General features: G+C 39.5%; 1 protein-coding gene across 1 annotated transcript in view; it reads left to right on the top strand.

Moving 5' to 3' along the window:
* Nucleotides 1–8,731, top strand: part of Msr-110 — a 75,831-nt gene extending 67,100 nt beyond the window's left edge. The window contains exons 6-7 of the mRNA XM_067146673.2: nt 539–950; nt 8,459–8,731. Of these exons, the coding sequence (XP_067002774.2) occupies nt 539–950; nt 8,459–8,553 (507 nt within the window). The 3' untranslated portion in view covers nt 8,554–8,731. The remainder of the gene's footprint in view (nt 1–538; nt 951–8,458) is intronic.
* Nucleotides 8,732–21,542: the final 12,811 nt, after the last annotated feature.

Here is a 21,542-nt window from a genome sequence, read left to right as displayed (position 1 = left end):
TAACTAAGTAGGCAATCCCTGAACTGTAACTCATTGCTGTAGGCTTCATAGTTACGAGATTTCAGTGTCAATAAGTTGGCTTTTATGAAGAGCAAATTGCAATTTCCGGAAGTAGATCCAAGGTCTTCCTCTGAACATCGTGTAGCAGCTGGTACCGAAATAAGAGCAATGGCGTCTGAGGTTTAAAATTATGTTCTTATGAACTTACCAAGTTACACGGCGTCACTACCGAGCTCCGCTCCACTCTCCACCGCCCGCTGCCCGAAATGAGAGCTGTAGCCTCTACTATTTCTTGTGTGAATAATTCAAGTATTTATTGTGAAGCGTTTCAGTGCACGTGGTCTCCTCGTAGCACATCGCCTATATCAACAACGTTTCTGCATGAAGTGTGTGAAGTTTCCCGGAGAGTTTAAAGAAGTAGATGGACAGCAGTTTCGCTCAGGCATCCTGGAACCATGATTTCTCTTGCAGCAGTACCTAATCAATACACAAGATCAAATAAAAAACATTCATGGTTGCGTGTATATTTGTGTTTCAGGTGACGGAAGCCCGTCAGTTGCCCGTGCACATGGCTGAAGCTCGCCGTATCCCCATCCAGGTGACCGAGGCCAGACACATCCCCATCCAGGTAGCTGAAGCCCACCACATCCCCATAGAAGTCGCTGAGGCTCACCACATCCCCGTCCAGATGATGGAGGGTCGCCACATCCCCATCCAGGTGACCGAGGCCAGGCACATCCCTATCCAGGTCGAGGAGCGCCACATCCCAATCCAGATCACTGAGGCTCGACCGATCCCCATGCAGCAGCTCCAGGAACCCCGCGAGGAGCCGCAGGTGATGCGTCTACCCCAAGGAAGGGAGGGACGCGCCTCCCCCTTCCCCCGCCTGCCCGTCCATGTTCCAGTACCCATGATGCAGCAGGTTCCTGTGGAGCAGCCAAGACCACACTGTGAGTATCTAGAGGTCACGTGTGTATCACTATCTATCACTGTTATCAGCGAATTATATGCACTTTCTGCTCTACAGTTATATCCAGGGGTTCTGATAGTTCCTAACATCTCCCCATGCTTCAAACGTCTTGTTAACAACGAAATAGAGGTCGCTAGTATGAGAATCAATATTGTCCGGCTCCTTGGCTGAATGGTCAGCCTAGTGGTATTCGGGTTCAATTACCGGCCGGGTCGGCGATTTTAACTGCATATAGTCAATTCCTTTAGCTATGTGGCTGGGATTTGTGTTCCCCTTTACGTACATCATACCAAAGAAACAAATACATCCATTCACATGTGGTTCGCGTCAGGAAGGGCATCCATTCCTTAAACTGCGCTAAATCCATACACAATCCGACCTCACGTCGTTGGTTTAGTTCATAAAGAACAATCAACATAGTAGTCATATAACTGGGATATAAATGTATAATTAATTTGATTATGACAAAAGGCAGAAATGATAAAATACAGTACAAGACAGGTTGAATGAACGAGAGAAGTTCGTAGAAAGTCGACAGTTCGTTTATGCTGGACCCCTACATACCAGGTGAATCAGCTGTCCCTACCCAATACTTCGTTCTGCAACCCAACAAGCACGTGAGATCAATATTTACCTGCTAGCTTCCCGTATGGTACATCCTGCAAACTATTCTGAGCACTATTATCGTTCCCGCAATGTGACTGTAGACCACTTTGAATAATATGATATCCTTTCAATCATTCATCAGACGTCAGTCTACCATGTAACTACAGTATGTTAAGATGTCGTACCAAATGACCGGGATAGCAAAATGCGTAATTATCGCTTAAAACTGACACACAGTGACGTGGACAGCGTACGAAACAGTGAACTGCTGTAGGGCATTTCACAGCAGTGGCGTAGCGTACGTAGACACACATTAGCCTACCAATTAACGAAACGTAGTATTGATAGTTGGAATCACACATCGTACAAGAAGCCTGTTTGCTTCGTCGCTTAAACACAGGCCCTGAAGATGGTTTTCCGTGGTTTTCCATTTTCACACCAGGCAAATGCTGGGGCTGTACCTTAATTAAGGCCACGGCCGCTTCCTTCCAACTCCTAGGCCTTTCCTATCCGATCGTCGTCATAAGACCTATCTGTGTCGGTGCGACGTAAAGCAACTAGCAAAAAAAAGAAAACACAGGCCAGTGTGTGCCACACGCAAGCAGGAAAACACCGATACCATTGTATTTTGTGCGCTCCGCATACTGCACTGCTAAACGGTAGGAATGGAGTCACTTCATTCATTTGCCATGTATTCCACGGAGGAATGCTCCTTAGCTACGGGGAAGCAAGAAAGAGTTCGTTGCTGGCACTACGTCTGTATCAGGAAAGCTATTCGATTGCAAAAACTTTCCGCTGTGTTCAAAGACGATTACGAACAAGAGGGCTAACTCAAACGAGAGAAGACCGTAACGCATAAAGAGGCTGTTCTAGACGCAGTTCACACGAGTACACGTCCTATTGCACATAGGTTTTTTTCCTTACAGAATACTGTTTCTTTACTGATTTATTTACAAACAACAGTTAATACATAGGTAATAATTTTCAATCGTTTAACAGAATGAACACTGGAAAGAAAGAAAGAAAAATACAATCAAAACCACCTTTGCAACTTCCTGTTGCCCGAAGTTCGTGAACTAAATATAATATGACTCGGTTTTTTTTGCGGTGTTTTGAACTTAAAATAATATGTATACCTTTAAAATGACAAACAACAAATTAGTAATTGAACAATAACTAACCAGAAAGGTCAAAACACTTTTTGTTTTTAAAGTTCCACACGAATTTCAAACAAATTAGGCACATTCAATACATTCACTGTTCCTTTCGTCCGTTCCTGTTTCACGTGCATACTGTATGCCGGAGCGCCCAGTTTGTGGAACCACACTGCACTAGGTTAACACAGGCCAGCTAGTTTACTGGCATATTTCCCGAGCCACTTCCTTTTCGTCAGACAAGTAAGAGCTTTCCGTATCCAGACAATCATATCCGAGAAGATATATTCTTCGCTACCAGGATTTAGTGTGTAACACGCTGTGCACTGTTCAGTTCAGATGGCCTCAAACTGAAGGTTGGACGGATTAGCCAGTCAGATGCAATGTAGGCGTCTGACTGATTTATAACGATTTGTAATAGCCCCCTAAATTTTCTCCATACCTTTTGGATGATTTCACACTGAGCAAACCTGTGATGTATAGTATCACTACAGTTCCTACAGAACATGCACAAATCGCTTTCTTTCATATAGATGGGGTGTAGCTCACTATTCGTGGGTATTTGATCATGTATTACCCTGTACCATGTGTCCGAGGTGTTTCGGGAACTGCACGATTCGATGCATTCCTCCAGACACGGTACCAGTTGACAATCAACGCCGTCTTCATGATGTTGTTGTCGGAGCATATGGTTGTACAACTTCTTCGTTATTTCTGTAGACGTAAGGAGGTCCCGGGGAAGATAACTCAGTTCAGATCTTAAGTATCGTGCATACGGCGCGTGGTGATTGATATCATACACTGCCGGTGGATTGCTACTTTCACTGGGGTTGCACCATTGCTGTAGGAATATTTTTGATGTGGGGTGTCCAGGTGATTGCATAAATTGCAAATTTCTTTTAGGAAGAGCGCTTTGGTTTTTTTATTCACGTCAACAAGAGCGAGACCTCCTTCAGATCTAGCTAGTGAAAGTGTAGCTCTACTGATCCGGAATATGGCACCCTGCCATATGTACCATCCTATTGCTGAAGCTATCCGAATGCCTATCAGTCGTGGCTTCGGCAAGATTTGGCTTACATACCAGATTTTGCTGAGCGCATGTATGTTTACATACTGTATTCTGCTCTGCAGGAGTTGTAATTTATATTTAGCTTGTTGTAGAACGCCTTTCAATTCTGCACGCTATTGAAAATTGTCACTCCTAAGATCTTAATTTCTTCTGTTACATTCATATAAGGCGGACGATCTCTGTACTCTCTACTTCTATTACCTATCAGCATGGTCTTGGTCTTCTGAAAGTTCAGAACTGCTCCAGAATAGTGACTGTAAATCTCTAGTTGCGTGTGTACCTGTTGGAAATCTGTATTGTGGTCGAAAGTTAGAGTGACATCATCTGCATAAGCAAATATATCCAATGTTACTGGTGAGAATGTGCGCTTTAAATTACTACTGAAGGGTTCTAACGAGATAACAAACATTACCATAGATAAAAGACAATCCTACCGAACTCCTCTCCCAATTCTGATTGCACCTGTTAGGTAGCCATTCACATTAATCCTGGATGTTCCACCAATCACTATTTTCTCAATTATTGACGTAAATTGGGCATTGAAACCCAGAGATTTAAATACCTCCAGCAGATATATATGATTTACTCTATCAAAAGCATGGTCAAAATCCAGTGAAATGAGCTGTCTACGTTGATTTTCCGTCAATGATTTGCTTCTTGTGTCTCGAATGTCACAGACGGTATTGAGGATACTGCGTCCTCGGACTGCACCGGATTGATGACTGAATGTTGTGTCCTCAACAAAAGCGCTAAGTCTACGTTTCAAACATCGGGTGAGTACCTTGTAATCGAAATTTAAAAGAGTTACGGGACGATATTCAGCTGTAGTCTTGGGATGCGGCATTTTTGAAACGAGTACTATTACACCTTCTTTCATCCGATCAATATTCCTTCCCGGTTCTAGATTATTGTTTAAAGCGTCAATTTAAATTTGTGGCAGTACCGGGAATCGAACCCGGGCCCCCCGAGGACGACAGCTAATAACGCTAACCGTTACGCTACGGAGGCGGAACAGGTGAACATCAGCCAGGCTTGTGTACTAAGAATGCTGCATGCTAATAAATATAACACCCCGCCATCTACAGTTATATCAGGAGCGCCGCGGGGCATTTTCAAAGCTCAAATGAGGCTGTTAGGAAATCTGGAAAATGAACCAGTATTCCTGTCGAATATCCTGTTCTTGGAAGAACTGTGATTCCACAATAATGGTGCTGTCAACCGCCACAACATGCTCAAATGGAATCTTGACCATCCCCACTGGCAGTCTATCAAGTGCAGTGGGGTGATTGAATGCATAGTGTGGAATTTTGGGTGATTGCTTTATTGGACTATATTTTTTCGAGGTCCATGAACTCCCACTTCTGCCGGAGAATGTGCCACTTGGAGAATTTTTAAGTGTGTGGTTTGAACAGGACGGGGTTCCACCACTTTGCACGTTAGCCGTCGGTAACTATCTGAATGAGATGCAACCAGAAAAATGGGTAGGAAGAGGAAGACCTGTCTCTTGGCCCAAAGGTTACTGGATTTATCGTAGTTAGATTTCTTCTTGAGTGGAAATTTGAAACAAGTAGTTTACACCCAGAAGCCAGAAAACCTTAGCGCTTTCAACAGTTCAGCACCGAAACGCAGAGATCTATAACACTGACTATGGTACAGCGAACTACAATATCCATTCAGCTGCGTACCCGGATGTTGATAATCCAAGCAGGCCATCAGTTCGAGCACTGTTTGGTCCCCTCCCCCTCTCTACTACCTATTCCGTCTCCTTCCCGCCCTGATAACATATCGGCTCTTCTTAGCGCCACATGCACTTTCAGTCACCGAGGAACGTGGTTTATTTTATTTAATATTATCGTGTCATAACAGCCGTAGCATGTGTTTCCTACGCTTACCGAAAGGGAAGATGTTTTCACGATGCATATAAAACTCCAGTTTCCATAAAGTAATATTTATAGGGGCAACTGAACTATCAGTTCACAAACTCGTCAGACATGGCAGCAAATAACAGTAACATAAAGTGTGGACTTTCGACATCGATGCCGCACATGTATGTGTCAATTAACTACCGAATATCGACACGAGAGTGTAAAATCTTGAATTATATTGTAGATCAGTTTTAGAGTGAAATAGGCTATAGTCTTCTGGACCATCATGGCGTAAGTTCTGTGTTTTGCGGTATCGTGGTGGTGGGAGATTCCCCATCCTGAATAATCCATGTTTCCCGTCTGTGATCAGTTGTAGCAGACTGCATGTGACCGGCAAAACGGAGTTGAACATCCACATTTCAAAGGCCCGGAGTTAGTTTAGACTGGAAACTTACTGAAGAAAGTAACAATGTATTGGTCTTACTCTGTTTGCTGTGGATACCTGAAGGACAGATGTTTTCAGGATGTAGGTGTATAAAACTGTGGTTTGCATACAACAATATTGGTAGGGGCACATGATAAACCGGCTTGCACAACGGTTGTGCTGTAAACATAAGGGGTACGGCCTATCGCTACATTGGGGAAGAACGGGATAAAGGAAAACACATCACGACACACGAGGTCACAGTTACACTCAGGATACTTTAATTTCAGAGACACATCATGCTAGATGCTCCCCTCGTGCTGCTGGACACGAGGTCCTTAGGCGACCACTACTCTACCTCAGGTGACGCATGGTCAGCGCGACAAATCTTCTCGGCCGTTATTCTTGGTTTTGTAGGCCGGGGCCTCTATTTCACACTCAGATAGCTCCTGAATTGTGATCACGTAGGGCGAGTGCACCTCAAACGAGCCTTGAGATCAAGATACAATTCCCTGACCTGCCCGGGGACGGAGCCGGGGTATCCGGGTGAGGAGCAGGTACGCTACTCCTAGACCTTCTTGCTGATTACCAGAATTCTCAAAATGGTTATTTTAAGGTGAAACTCTTTCTTACTTTCTTGGTGCTGTTCAAAAGCAAAAGTTTAACTGTAGTTTCGAAATTTTATACAAAATACTCCTTAACACTAGAACCGCGGCTGGGTCATAGCCGTTAGTTATTTATGCTCTATACTCTGAAAAAATTTGTAGCAAGTGTACACAGCCAATGAATATACCAGTACCTGCGCTGGATATTTTTTGAAATGTATTTTGATGTAGAATATTAACCATACAAATAAGGAATATGTGGACGATAGCATTGCCCCATTTCGCTGACCACAATGAGTCCAGTTCTAAGCCCTTGCTCCTATGGCACCACGAATGTGCAGTATAGCAAGAAAGGCTTCCATCTCCTCAGTTTTTAGAGACCATTCATCTGACATCAGTACACACGATGTACATTACTCTGCATATAGCTTATTTGTAGGAATGGCACTTCACATGACGTACACGTTCAGAATACATGATATTCCTTGGCTGTACACATGCTACAAATATTTATTTTCCTTTTGGCAGAAGATAGGGAACAAATAAGTACCAGCTGGGTCACAAATGACCGAGCCGCGGTTCGAGTCTTAAGTACACTTAATATTGACCAAAACCTCTGTCATTTAATGGAAGTGGTCTGGTGTGTTCTGGTTGGTGAGAAAAGAGCTGTTCTAAATATTAGGTTCGTGAAAAATAACTCTCCGTACTGTACTGTGCTCGAAGATAACCACAACAGACAGCCTGCTGGTAGTGTCATGTCCGTACAAGGTGATTTGCTGGTAATTTTGAAGCATGAACGTGTTGTGATGTGGAAACATTTCGTGCCGGGACCAGTCGATACTTTAATGATGTGTGTGATCGACGTTCTGTATTACGTTTCTGACTCTGCTAACACATCTCTAAGATGAAAAAGCTCTAACATCACTACACGTCATACAGTATTGTCAATTCTGAGAGTTGTGTAACTCGATTGTTCCATTTCCCACTAGTCGCATATGTTCACAAGAAGCCCTTCCTACCGGAAAGTATTCATATGTTCTATGAAATATTTCATCTGCGTATTCCGAATTGTTTCAGAGCAAGTAACAACAATAAGTTGAACATACGGTACAGTTTATTGCTTTATGGGATTCTTGCATTTGCAATGTTATATTACACATCCGAAATCCAAATCAAATTACTACCTATGAAGACACCAAGCAAGCGTATACTCTCTCACTAAAAGTTATATTCACGCAGAAAAACGATATTTAGGAAATAATCAAATAAAACGGATCATGTACTGTAATAGAAAGCAATATTTACTTTGTTAATCGCCTTAGCTGTACCTTGTAAGGAGAGCCGCCAAGGTGAGTTGACTCGCTAAATTAAATGACTCTCTCAATAATAATAATAATAATAATAATAATAATAATAATAATAATAATAGGCCAGGCGAACTGGCTCTTCGGGTCACTTGGTCATGACCTGTATACGAGAGATGGTGGGTCAGAATCAAACCATCAGCAGCCCTATTTTCCTATTTTCACACTAGATGAATGCTAGGTTTGTATCCTTATTAAGCCCAAGTATGCTAGCTTCCCAGACGTAGCCCTTTCCCATTATTGTTTTGCCGAAAACCGTTCATGTGTTAGTGCGATGTAAGGAATGACAAAAAAGTTTTGAAATGACAGCATCGTAGTTAGCCAAGCCCCTGATCGGCGGATACCCGCACAACAAGCTTGTAGGAGAAGTTGCCTCTCATCCTCACTTGTTTCTGTTCCAGATGTGCAGCCCCGCTCCGTGCGCAGCGTGGACGACGTCTTCCTCCACAAGCGCGAGAAGCGCATGCGTCGTTGCGCTTGTGACTGCTCCTGTTGAGTTGCTTCACTACTTTTTGTTTTAACAATTTTATAATTTTAAAGTTTTGTAGAAACTAAAAAAGTCTGAACTTTATTATCGCCGCATTTATAGTGACGAAAAGTAACATTTATTTTTTAAGTTTTTATTTGTAAGATTGTATATAAAGAATAAAGAGTTATTTTTTTCTTTTCTTGGATTTGTCACTCCTTGTCTGTGGATGTCTGTATTTTTTCTTATTACCACATCTTTATCTTCGGGAAATAAAATGCATACTAACCTGGAAACCTGATTCTGTGTCGACATCCATGTGATGTATTTATTGCTTGTGATGAGCTGGCGAACTGTTCGTGCCATGTTTTGTCTCTGCTCTTCTTCACTTAAGTAAACATATACGGAACATTTAAAATAACCACAAATAATGTGCACGGAAGTTTGCTGATATGTTGGTAGCAAGATTCTTGTGTTCATTGACCTCGAACCTTTGTTAGTGTTGCAGCGGCTAACCAGCAAGATTTAACAAATCGATAGCCCTGGAAATTTAGCCAATATTTACAATTAACCACAAATATTCATGTAATTATATTCCTAGTGATTAGGTAAAAATAATTTAAACGCAAGCATTTCAAGCAGTGTGAAACGCTTATTTTTTTGCATTACTTTTCATTCGGATGAAATCGCTTATAGTCGTACATGTATACGAAATACGAGTATAAAGCTGAATATCTCTCCGTCCCTCTGTCTTTTATTTATACAAATGTATACCGTTGCACCATTCTGAACCAAATTGTGTATACTTACCCCATCTACAAGACATTTTAACAGCCCTCTCCATTCCCTAGTTTTAGACCCTTTCGCTCATTAATATAGGCTAATATAGACGAAATATCGAATTTGTCGCACAGGGACGACACAAAGCTCATTTTAAGCCTCACGACGCGGAGAACAATAATCGGTAAAGCCGCACGGGCTCCGAAAACCACATTTTAAAGGCCCAAGATCAGCCGTTTTGGAGACATTGGCATCACACTACCCCGCTCTACGAACTGGATGAAGAAATGACCAGTCTTAACCATGGCAACGTCATCTCAAGGATTCTGCAGTAGAATACAGGCCTGGTGTTCGAAGTAGGCACGTGCGTAAATGTAGGGTGGGCCAAGGAGAGATCCTGCTACACATGACTGCCTGAAAAAAAAAGCACTGTGGGGGTAAGTCACCCCTAGGGGCGGAGGTGGGAACGGGGTGGCATATAAAAATAATCGAAAATATTGTAGAATCCATAGGCTTCGGGGTCGCTGAGATGAACAGTGACACTCTGCATGCAGTTTAAGTCCAAGTTCAGCCCCCATCGGCATGGGGGTCAAGAAGGGGTGAAAAATGTTCGAAATGGCCCAGATTATAGATTTATGTGTGTGCACCCCTCTGGGCAGGGGTGGAGAATCAGTCAACATTGCAATAACGAAATCTACAAAACATCGTTTCACACATAATAAACAGGTGATAAAGTACCTAAAAGTAAAATAATCAATGAAGTGCCCAAGCAGCGCCGGGTGATATAGCTGGTTAAGCTATAAAATTAAACATATCATTTGAAAAGTTTTTTCCGTTAAAAGTATTAAATGTAGTTATATTGTAATGATACTTCTATATTACAAATGATGTGTTGTTGAAGAAATCGTAATATTCTATTTAAGTTAAACAATAAAATCTGTCTGACGTTATGAATTGCGGTTTGATTTTTTCTTTGCGCGTTTCGCACCCTTATAAATTGAAAGGCGTCATATATTTCGTTTGACAAACCTCCAGCTCTGAATGTCTACCAGCAGGTTGATCTTGTTGAACCCATCAATGAGGGATGATTCAGAAATCACCGCTGTCCTCTTCTGACTACATAAACCCAGTGACGATGTCATGCTAACTCACCGCAGTCCGCTCTGTGCCCGGTGGCTCATTCAGAACAACCCGTTGTCGCCAAATTGGCTGTAACGAGTCAGGACAAGAGCATTGCGCAACAATCGCCACCATCGAACATCGATTGCTCAAGTTCACTGCCTGACATCATCCGAAAGGACAGTAGATCCCATCGTTCGCTCTGAAAGAAACTCGCATCAGGACCAAGAAAATCGAGCGGCTTATGCACCATGCTTGCCGTAGCGGTCTGTTAAATATAACATACCTGTAGACTGTCAGGGGCGTGCCATTCGGGGCATGGGACAACCTTCCTGGTCAACCTTACAACAACATTTGAAAGTTCAATTTTGCGAAATAGAAAAAAAAAAAAACAATAATATCGATTCATTTCGAACTCTGCCCGAGAACATGATTAACACTTCTCCCCAAAAGAAAAGACAATATTACCATTAAATTTACACCTTTTGATGTTTGTAAATTCTGTTGAAATTGTAAACTGATTGTATTCCAGATCGGAATGGTCACCCTCATTGGAGGAGGGACGAGGTATTTTCTTTAATGTGTCTCTCTCTGGCAATATATCATAATTATTTCATCTTACCTAAAGAAATCTTATATGACTGATAGGACCCACTTGTTTCACAGGTCTACTGCAGGTGTCACCCTTCACTTCTCTCCCAAAAACTCACTCATCGAGGGACTAGAGTCCTATAGTGACGAGTTAGAAATTTCAAATTCAAACAGATCTCATGTATATCGTCACTTAGGAACCAGTACGGTGAAAGGATGTTTTAATGTTACTCCAGAAGGAAAGAAAGAAACAAATGGTCCACAGCTCAAGTACCTGTACCTATTCGTCCGAGTAAATTACGCGATACTGACCCGCTAGCTGCACGGTTTTTCCCATAAGTGGGGCTTCACTGGTCCGCTAGGAATACAACGGTCACAGTTTGTGCACTGACTAGTTCACATTCAAGCGAATAAAAACCAGTTCATGTTGGCCACTAATTCCGATACAGAAACAGCAATAACTTGTATTTCCCCCAATCTTTGTCCCTGTTGTCTTTTCCAATGAATTCTTCAAAACGTTAACTTATTTTTGATTCTCGGGTAGCTGGAAGATTTCAGAAAACTGAGAGTACTGCCATCAAGTTTTATATACTTTGTGTTGTTACCAACTTTCAATCTTGATTGACTGAGAAATAAGATCGCCTTCGGTGAGTACGTTGATGTCTTTGAAAATATTGCAGTGTTTATGAGCCTAATTTCTCGAACAAGGGAACTCAGAAAATTTTAGGAGACAGTATAGGGTATCCCACATCAGCCTATATCGTAGTACACCTCGGCACCATCCTCTACTTACACTAATCAAGAGGAAGGGGGGGAATGGAATGTGTCCGACACTTCCATAAATAAAGATATGCGCCAAACAAAGATGAGGGCCACGAAGGACGTGAAAATTGCAACGACCCAAGAACATAGAAAATGGACACAGTCAAAACAACCAAAAATAACAACAAGGCACAAAGTTACTTACCTTGGGTGCAGTAAGTTACGAACATAAACCGTGAAAGGGGCCCAAAATTAATCAAAGATAAAGAGAAAGCAAAATTTACAATTGACTAGTTGCCAGGTTAATGGGACTAAGTGCACCAAATGAGAACACTAACTTAAAGGTGCAGTTAAAATATTTAATTAAAGAATAATCATTAATAATTCATGAATAATTACAATGAAGTAGGACTGAGGAAAATAGAAAAAACTGGTACCTTTCCAATTATTACAATCAATTAAATCTAAAGGAAACTTGAGAATCTGATACCTTTTACCCAAGATTAAACAAATTAAATCGAATATGTAATAGAACATATTCTTAAATAAACCTAAAATACTGGCCAGTAAGTTTACATTGATTAAATCTACTTAAATTGAAACTTACTCCAACCTAATTGAGTTTCACGTAAATGTTTAAAGAGCATTCATGGTGACATGGTGACATACTTCAACTCAAAATATTGCACAGATTACTAAATAATCAAATGAAATGATTAACTAATAAACAGTAGGAAAATTCCCCGAAACAATTACAAAAAATTTAAAGGAAAAATATATTAATGTTCCACAAATACTACCGATCAATTACCCACGAACAGAAAAATGCAGCTTCACAAGCCAAGCTATCATTAACAACAGGCAAAGCCTGCAAAATTAAAGCGTACACAAAACGATAAATGACGCAAATAATAAGGAGGAATAAAATAAAAAACGGATGTGGATAGCTCAGATGAACGTTTACCAAAAGAGAATTTAAGAATTAGCAGAATCAAATTTCAACTCACTACTAACTGCGGTGTTACAGAAAATAATAATAATAATAATAATAATAATAATAATAATAATAATAAGAAGAAGAAGAAGAAGAATCGTACCGCGAGGGTACACCTGCCCCGTGCATTCAAATCAAGCGCCTTGTGAAGTGACATCTTACTCCTAAAACTTGAAACAAGTAGTGCAAGAAGTTTCGACGTTGGTCAACAGATGTCACTACTAACGTGGTAAAGTAATTTGTTATTTTAAGGTTTTCTAAACTGGGTTGACTTGTTTTTGTTGTTTTGTATATCACAGTTGTCAACACTTCGATCTCTTTCGGCCAACCTCAAAATTAACCAATCAGAAATTTTAGGTATTTAATTTTCAATCAATCAGGATTTTCTTGTACATGTTTAATTAGCCAATAAAATTGGGGGGGGGGTGTCAGGCATTAGTCCAGATCTACCTTGTCTTCTTGATCCTCGAGTGTACTGTGTGTGCTAATAGTGGAGGCGGTGCCGTTTCCGCCCTTCATCGAGCAGTCCAGCGCAATAAGGTAATGGCAGCCATTATCAACTAGGTGATAGCCCCTGAAAGCTAACCCGAGGAGAAGGTTTCCTGTCCTTAATTATCTAACCTTTATTGCCAACTATGTAAACTTCATATTCAAATGTAAATGTCAAAACTAGCTTAGGAACTTAGGCAAGTTTCGGGAACAGAGAGTGTGACACCCTCTCGAGTTCCCTATCAACTTGTATTTGAGGTGACTATGTCTTTGTAACCGTTTTCTCTTTGTAGCCTTGTAACTTAAATTTTCTCCATCTAGTCACCCGAGTAGAATGGGATTAGCCCCTGTAACTTCGGGCCAGGAGCCCAAATAGGGTTTTAATCTTGGATGCAAATTTCGAGGGGTGCAAATATCTGCCCCTGCACCATTCTGGTTTTTGGGCCAATAACTTTAACCTGTGTTTTCCCTTCCCACCAAGGCCTAGTAGAATGAGTATTCGATGCCCCTCTAAACATTCTTTATGTTAAGTGGTTAAACTGTTGAGAGTTTAAGACAGTGAATTTTCTTTGTATTGTAAAATGTAGATTGTCCCTCGAGAGGCCTAGGAAATGTAAATTTGAGTGATTGCTGGAGGTTGCCTCAATAAGGCAGTAATGGTATTCGGTTTGGAGGTCAGTCACCTAGACATTTATAGTGCATAGATGCTCTTTCTGTCTTTGTTGTTATTCTATGTGAAGGAAATTGGGAGACATGTCTCCTTAACATTTGGGTGTATGGAGCAATAGTGCTCAAATAACACTTGTAAAATTGTATTCTACTACTGTACCTGAAATCTTGTACAGCGACAGGTTTTGTTAATATAATTCATAAAAAAGAAAAAAGTCCACTAGAAATATAACCTTGGTTATTAAAGCTTTCAATTAATCTTTTGACTGTAGTAGATAGACCCGTTCATGCCCGCATTTTCTTTTACTTCTGCCAACCACGGAAACTCCGTAACAACAACAACAACAACAACAATAATACTAATAATAATAATAATAATAATAATAACTATATTAGATGCTATGATTTAAATTTCATTCCACATAAACAAAAGATTTAACATAGGGCAAAATCGTTGTTACTGAATTTAATGTAAGCTGGCCTGGGAAGCGGAATAATGTGCATATGAGATAGAATTTAAACACCTGACCCCAGATGAAGGTGAAAAAGAACGATCCCATCACGAGAAATCACTTAACACAGAGCATCACGCAATAAATAACGATACAATTAGAGATCTCTTTACAAGACTGGTAAAATATGATGGAGTGAAATACACCAATAATAATAATAATAATAATAATAATAATAATAATAATAATAATAATAATAATAATAATAATAATAAACCCAAAATACAGAAGTAGAAATTGAACACAAACAATAATTCCAACAAAATAAAACTAATAGGATGACCTTTACACTTACAGGCCCATATACGGCGATTCCAAATTACCTCATTAATAATATAACTACTTTTACATAACATGGTTTCATAATATTTTAAGAACCAATTTAATTTATTAGTCCATGTTATGAAATATTTTGGTGGCTGAAGAAAGTACTAATACAATTAAGTGCAGAAAATCGTTGCCAATAGTCTCTTTGGGTAAGTAGGCATACATGTTAACAACGTCCCATGGCGACATTAAGAAACTTAGATAACGGTTTTCTTTGTTGAGCCAATTTACGGTAATATCTTCTTGAATTAATCCACCATACTATATATCCTCCAAAAGTTTTTAAAATGTATTATTACATTATCGCTGCAGCATATTTAAATATACTTAAAATATTGGCACACAGTCAGTAATTTAGAACTCACATGACTGAACTCTATTAAAAAAAATGATGAAAAGAATTAAATAAAGGTGGTAGGAGATATAGGCATGGCCCTAATTTTTGATTACCTTATCCCGGAGTATCGCACTCCATTCCGCAGACTTGCAAAGATGTATTCTTGGATACACGCCAGCGCACTTCCATCTTGGACCGAAGTCACAGAGCAAGTCCCCTAGAGGAAGAAGGTCTCAGTCAAGAAACAAGTTCAGCGCATGCGTGCCAGTATTGATTTCTACATTGAACGAATAGCATTCACCTCAGCTTCGACACAATAATTGCAGATTACACATTTAAATAGTTTGAACGGTAGATAGCACCAATTAAACAGACGCAGTAGGCAATGGACAATAAAATGGAAATAATATCACAGTACACAAGTCAAATATGTTCCAATAAATAAAGTGTCGCTTATTCACGTTACAGATTCTCCACTCCTGAAGTCAGAACGCAGAGGAGGTGAAAAGTTTAAAACGGTGGACACAAGGTTATATTGAGTATTTTTTATGTCCAAATAAAAACTTCATATATTGATCATAGGAAGTAACGGTACAAAGTTTTAGCAAGTGCAATTAACATGGAATGGTCTTACTTGGTTGATAAAAATCAAATCTTCACAATATACCAGTTGATAAACACGTGAAGTGCGACCAGAAAGAGACGTCAACGTGACCATCGTCGCATCACATACCACGCAGGTTGACAACACATAACGTAGAAGTTCAATCACACCAGTACAGAGTGTAGTAAACAACCATAAGTATCATACATTCTTGCTCTCCAATATAGTTGCATAGATGTAAAATCGAGCGAAAATGTCTGCAACAGAAATATAGAGGAGCACAGAACATGGCCAATAAGACCAAAAATAATTTCGTGGGCCCGAATACAGAAACACACGCATTAATAATGTAGTGGCATGATATGCCTCATGACTACAGTCACTCGTGCAGTCAAAATGAAGCAGCGCCCGAAAATGTTCAGAGGAGAATACCATTAATAATTTTGATGCACAGGGTTCGATATCTCTTGATGTTTAGTAACACAAATAATTCATAAAAGACTACCTCAGATACCAATAAATGACAATATACCCAGTGTATGGATGTTACATAATTTTGAACAGAAGTTGTAAATGTAAATTTACAAGGAAATACAATTTACATGATCGTAAATTAAGTTTACAAAATTTTGGTGATTAAGTGGGTTTTATTTGACTCAAGTGTACTTCGTCTAATGCGTTTGACAACAGGGTCATTAACTAAGAAGAATACTGGAATTAAAAATTATATCACCGTACAAGGACCGTGATAACGAGCAGCTGATTTTGCAGAAAATTTATTTGTAGCCTTACTACTAGGGTAAAACTTGACTAAAAGAGTGCCACCAACACACAGATTGGTAGGTCTGAGACCTCGATCACACTTCTTTTGCACGTTAGCATAGGAAACTACAAATTTAGCTCTCGTTCTGCCCCACATTTTGCGAATTTCCTCCGGATCTGGATTGTCAAGAAGGAGAGAATCGATGTCAAACACATTAGAGATGGGGAAAAGGGAGTAAATCCAAGCATCAGGGACATCGGTGTTTGCCCACGTGATTCATGAACAGAAGATTTAAATGCATAAGTAAGCCAATGAATGCAGGAATCCCATTTCGATTGCTGGTTATGATGGTATGCAATAAAAGCAACATGTAAATTAAGGTTAACTCTTTCGGGAAAACTTGGGTTTGGATAGTAATTTGTGGTAGTAACATGAGATATAGATAAATCAATGCAAAATTTCTTAAACAGGTTACAAGCAAAAGACCCAGAATTGCCAGGTACAATAAACTTAGGAAGACCAAATACAGAAAAATTCGAATTGGGATGGCATATAATGGTCCGAGCATCCATCTTTCTCGTCGGGAAAATCCATGTAAGACGTGTAAAACCGTCAACACATACAAGTGCAAATCGATTTCGTTTAGAGCGTAGGGGAAAGGCTCCAACATAATCAATGAAAAGTCTCTTCATTGGTTTGGCAGGGTGAGAAGAGAACAACAAAACAACACGGGTATTCAAACTAGGTTTACTTATACTGCACAGTCTACATGCCTTGACTATTTCTCTGAAGTGAAAATCCATATTCTTCCAAATGAAGTGAGTCCGAACATTTTGACGAGTTTCAAAAAGATCTAGATGTCCTCCAACGGGAGATCATGGTAATAATTACATATTTCAGGAATTAGGACTTGCGGACACACAATCTTGTACCCATTGCGATTCATAGCTTTGAAACACAGAATATTATTAACAAGTTTATACGTTTAACAACATTTCCATCTTCTAGTTGTTTAACAATAGCATTAATTTCAGGATCACTAGATTGAAATTTAGAAATGTCATGGAAGAGCAACGGGGAGTCTGTTAAGATTGCGTTAATACAATTCGAATGCCATGTAGAATGGTTAGGAAGGATATTAACATCGAAATCAGAACGGTCAGGTAATTTATATCCGAACATCCTGTTCGATCCATCAGCTACAACATTTTCAGTACCACGAATGTGGAGAACTTAAAAATTAAAAGCAGAGATGCGGATTTCCCAACGGGTTAGCCTACCCGTACGCTTAGGCCTATTCAATACCCTACTGGGAGCCATGTTATCAGTTTCAAGAAGAAATTTTGAGTGCTCGACATACATGCGAAACTTCTCAAGAGCAACAATAACGGCTAAGCACTCAAGCTTGAATATGGAATACTTCATCTCATCAGAATTCAACGTACGTTAGGAATAAGCAATGGGTCACCAACCTAACTCATCTTTTTGCAGAAGAACACCAACAACGGCATAACCAGAAGCATCGGTTTGAATAATAAAAGGTTTTGAGAAGTTCGGGATAGCTAAAACAGGCTCATTTGCCAAAGCAGATTTAAGTTTATCAAAGGCAGTTTGCTGAGAATCCTTCCAGACAAATTTAACATCCTTACGCCGAAGGGCATTAAGAGGGGCAGCAATTTTGGAAAAATTAGGAACAAATTTACGAAGAAATTCGCTATACCATCAAAGCGGGCTATTCCCTTCTGATCCTTGGGTGAGGAAAATCATAATTGACCTTGGTTCTACTATGGTCCACAGCTATGCCATTAGGTGATACGATGTGCCCTAGGAAAGACATATTCGGTTGTGCAAATAAAACCTTAGAAGGTTTAACAGTCAGACCAGCTTGCTTAAAGCTATGAACAACTTCCTTAATATGACAGAGATGTTCTTCAAAGGTTTCAGAATACACCAGAACATCATCACATAGGTAATTATACACAAACTTGAATTTAACGTCAGATAGTATGGAATCTAGTAGCCTGGTGAGTACAGCTGCGCCCGTGCTAAGGCCAAACGGAATTCTTTCATGCTCATACAAGTTCCAGTCCATGATAAAGGCAGTTAAATATTTACTCTCTTCAGCCAGAGGTATCTGGTGATAATCCTGATTGAGATCAGACACCGAATAGAATTTAGCACCATATAAAAATATAAAGCAAGTATGCAAATCAGGCAAGGGGTTAGATTGTAAGATGATCTTCTTATTGAGACCCCTGTAATCAACAACAGGCCTAAAGCCATCTTGAGACTTAGGAACTAGGAGGATGGGGGAACCATACGCAGAAGTTGAGCGCCTTATAACTCCTTCCTCAAGCAACTTATCTATAATTTTCCTTAGAACCTTCATACGCAGAGGAGACAGTCGATACGGAGGTAAACGAACAGGAATGCTCTCACATCAATTTTATGTTCAATCACTTTAGTTAGACCTAGCTTATCAGGAAATACTTCAGGGAATTCATTACACAATTCATGTATCTGTTGAGTTTGTTGAACTTTCCTTCAGCAACTTGGTTATGTAGGAAGTCATTCGGAATTGCCCAGGGTAACGTAGACTTACTTTCTGAGATTGCTAATCTAGAAATTACAACACATATTTTATTCATAAATTACAACATATATTTTATTCATCTTAACAACATTTTAATGTATTGAATAAGGTGGATACAAATTTTAATAAATTGTAATCTTGGTTCAATACGGACGAATAATGAAATTTATTAACTTAATTGCTAATCCACATATTACTATCCCTGAAGTGTCAGAAGCAGAGATTGGTGAGTCTGTTTTACTTATTAGTGATGCCATAGATGAAATTAATGAATTAGCAGAAGCCTTTAAAACATCATAACCTTCTGAATATCAAGTACAGAGACAAATTGATCGTGTAACACATTACGAGAATCGTCTCCAGGATCGGTTTACATTGAAAATGGATCAGTCGACCTTGAATAAATGTACTGTTCTACTAACTATGGTTGTCACTATTTCGGCAAATTATCAACATTATCAGGATACGAGGAACTGACAAGGGGCGAGACTCCATCATAGACATGAAACAAACAAAATGCTAATTAGACCCTACGCTTCGTCTTACACACTTGAAGTTTACAAGGCCTGTCTCACTTGGTAATTAGTAATGTTGACCTAAGCAACCTGTCAAGTTCATCAGTACAAACAACTTCAACAACTTATGCAAAGCCACCGCGACGCTACCACAACTACTGCAACGGCCCAAGCACACAGAAAATGGACACAGTCAAAACAAGCAAAAACAACAACAAGGCACAAAGTTAATTACCTTGTATCTCGGTATTCACTAGCGATAGTTGTTGCACAACATGGGACATTCACATGAAAAAAAATTCACGGGAGATGGAAATGTACTTACCAGAATAGTCTCAAGGTAGAAGCGTGAATGAATTAAAACAATCTGGGCCCTGAGGTCAGGTGGATTACTTAAAAAGTAAATCAAACATACTGACTTAAATAAAAATGACCGTAATTCCAGAATACATTTTTATTAATTTCAAAATCAATTAAAATGAATTATTAATTAAGTTTTGAATCTTCTTTCAAAATTAAAACACTAAAGTGAAAACGTCGATCCTGTTAAATAACTGTACATACATTATAGTCTCCAAGAAATGAAATAATTAATTATTTAGAAATTAAAATAGCTTGACATCATTTACACCCAATTAATTAATTAATTAATTAATCTGAATAGGATGAATAACTTAGATATATTACAAGTTAATATTGAGAAGAGAATTGTTTCTCCATAACTTCCAATGGTCTCATAAAGAAATGCAAATATTAAACCGCCACACGGTTTAAATCTTGCAACATCAAAAAGAAAAAGAATGATGCATTTAATAAGCTTATAACTCCCGAAGGCAATATTATTTTAAGATATCAAAGCAATCAAAACCAAATCGCATACAGATTCAGGCAACTCAAGTCAAAATGCAATTCACGACATCAAACTGTACAATCACGACTCAATCGTCGAAGCTCAAACGTTCAACAGTTAACAGAGGACACACTCCCCTTTAAAATGTTTACGAAACATAACGCATGGCAACCAGACCACATGATCAAGAAAACGGAACATGGCTGCCATAGGATACCCAGATAGTCACCAGAAACAATTTCCAACTCATTGGGTTTACATATGATTTCTGCGAAAGTTTTCACGGTCAAACATGATTTACAAAAGAAGATTATGGAAACCAAATATTACCAGATGATGGGAGGCCCGAAAATAATGCCTAACACCGGCACGTGATTAACTAACACCTTTCAAATTTTAAAATGTTCATTATTCAGGGTCTAATAATTTTGATGACTTGACAAGATTTTGAATTAGTCAGTCCGAAATAGTTATACTCGATATTCCTAGGATATCACTGTAGTACAATCTGGACGACCAATAAAGCTTTAAACAACTACCTACAATTAGTCCATAAGATAAGAATACATGATGTGGGAAAACAACCAAAAACTCGGCGTATCGCCGGGTGGCAATTGAATCAAGCCGGATCAAACATTCGCTCCATATCTTCTCCTATCTTTACTTGATTTTTCTTAAACGTATCTCCAGCGACCAGGGCACAAAGTTACTTCTTCAACGGTCGAAGCGGAAAAACGACACTTAAATAATTGTCGTTTTACAATCGACTCGACAAATGACGACAGAAGGAGTAGTATGCATGCGGCCAGACAGCACCACAATGCAGCTGAAATAAAACTCACTGATCGAACTTTTAGTGCCCAGCGTCAATTATGCGTACTACCAAGAGTTCAGTAGATGGCATCACGAATTGCATGCAATAACTTTAAGGCCAACAAATATAATTATGCATTTTGATACCAATTTCTAACTATTCTTGTCAATCAAACGTACATGTATCTCCCAAATACGTAATAAACACGTTATAGCCTCCACCCACAAAAGGTCAATTATGCGTACTACCAAGAGTTCAGTAGATGGCATCACGAATTGCATGCAATAACTTTAAGGCCAA

Source organism: Anabrus simplex, chromosome 1 (assembly GCF_040414725.1).
Source record: "Anabrus simplex isolate iqAnaSimp1 chromosome 1, ASM4041472v1, whole genome shotgun sequence".
Classification (NCBI taxonomy): Eukaryota; Metazoa; Arthropoda; class Insecta; order Orthoptera; family Tettigoniidae; genus Anabrus; species Anabrus simplex.
This window is presented reverse-complemented; position numbering and strand designations above follow the sequence as displayed.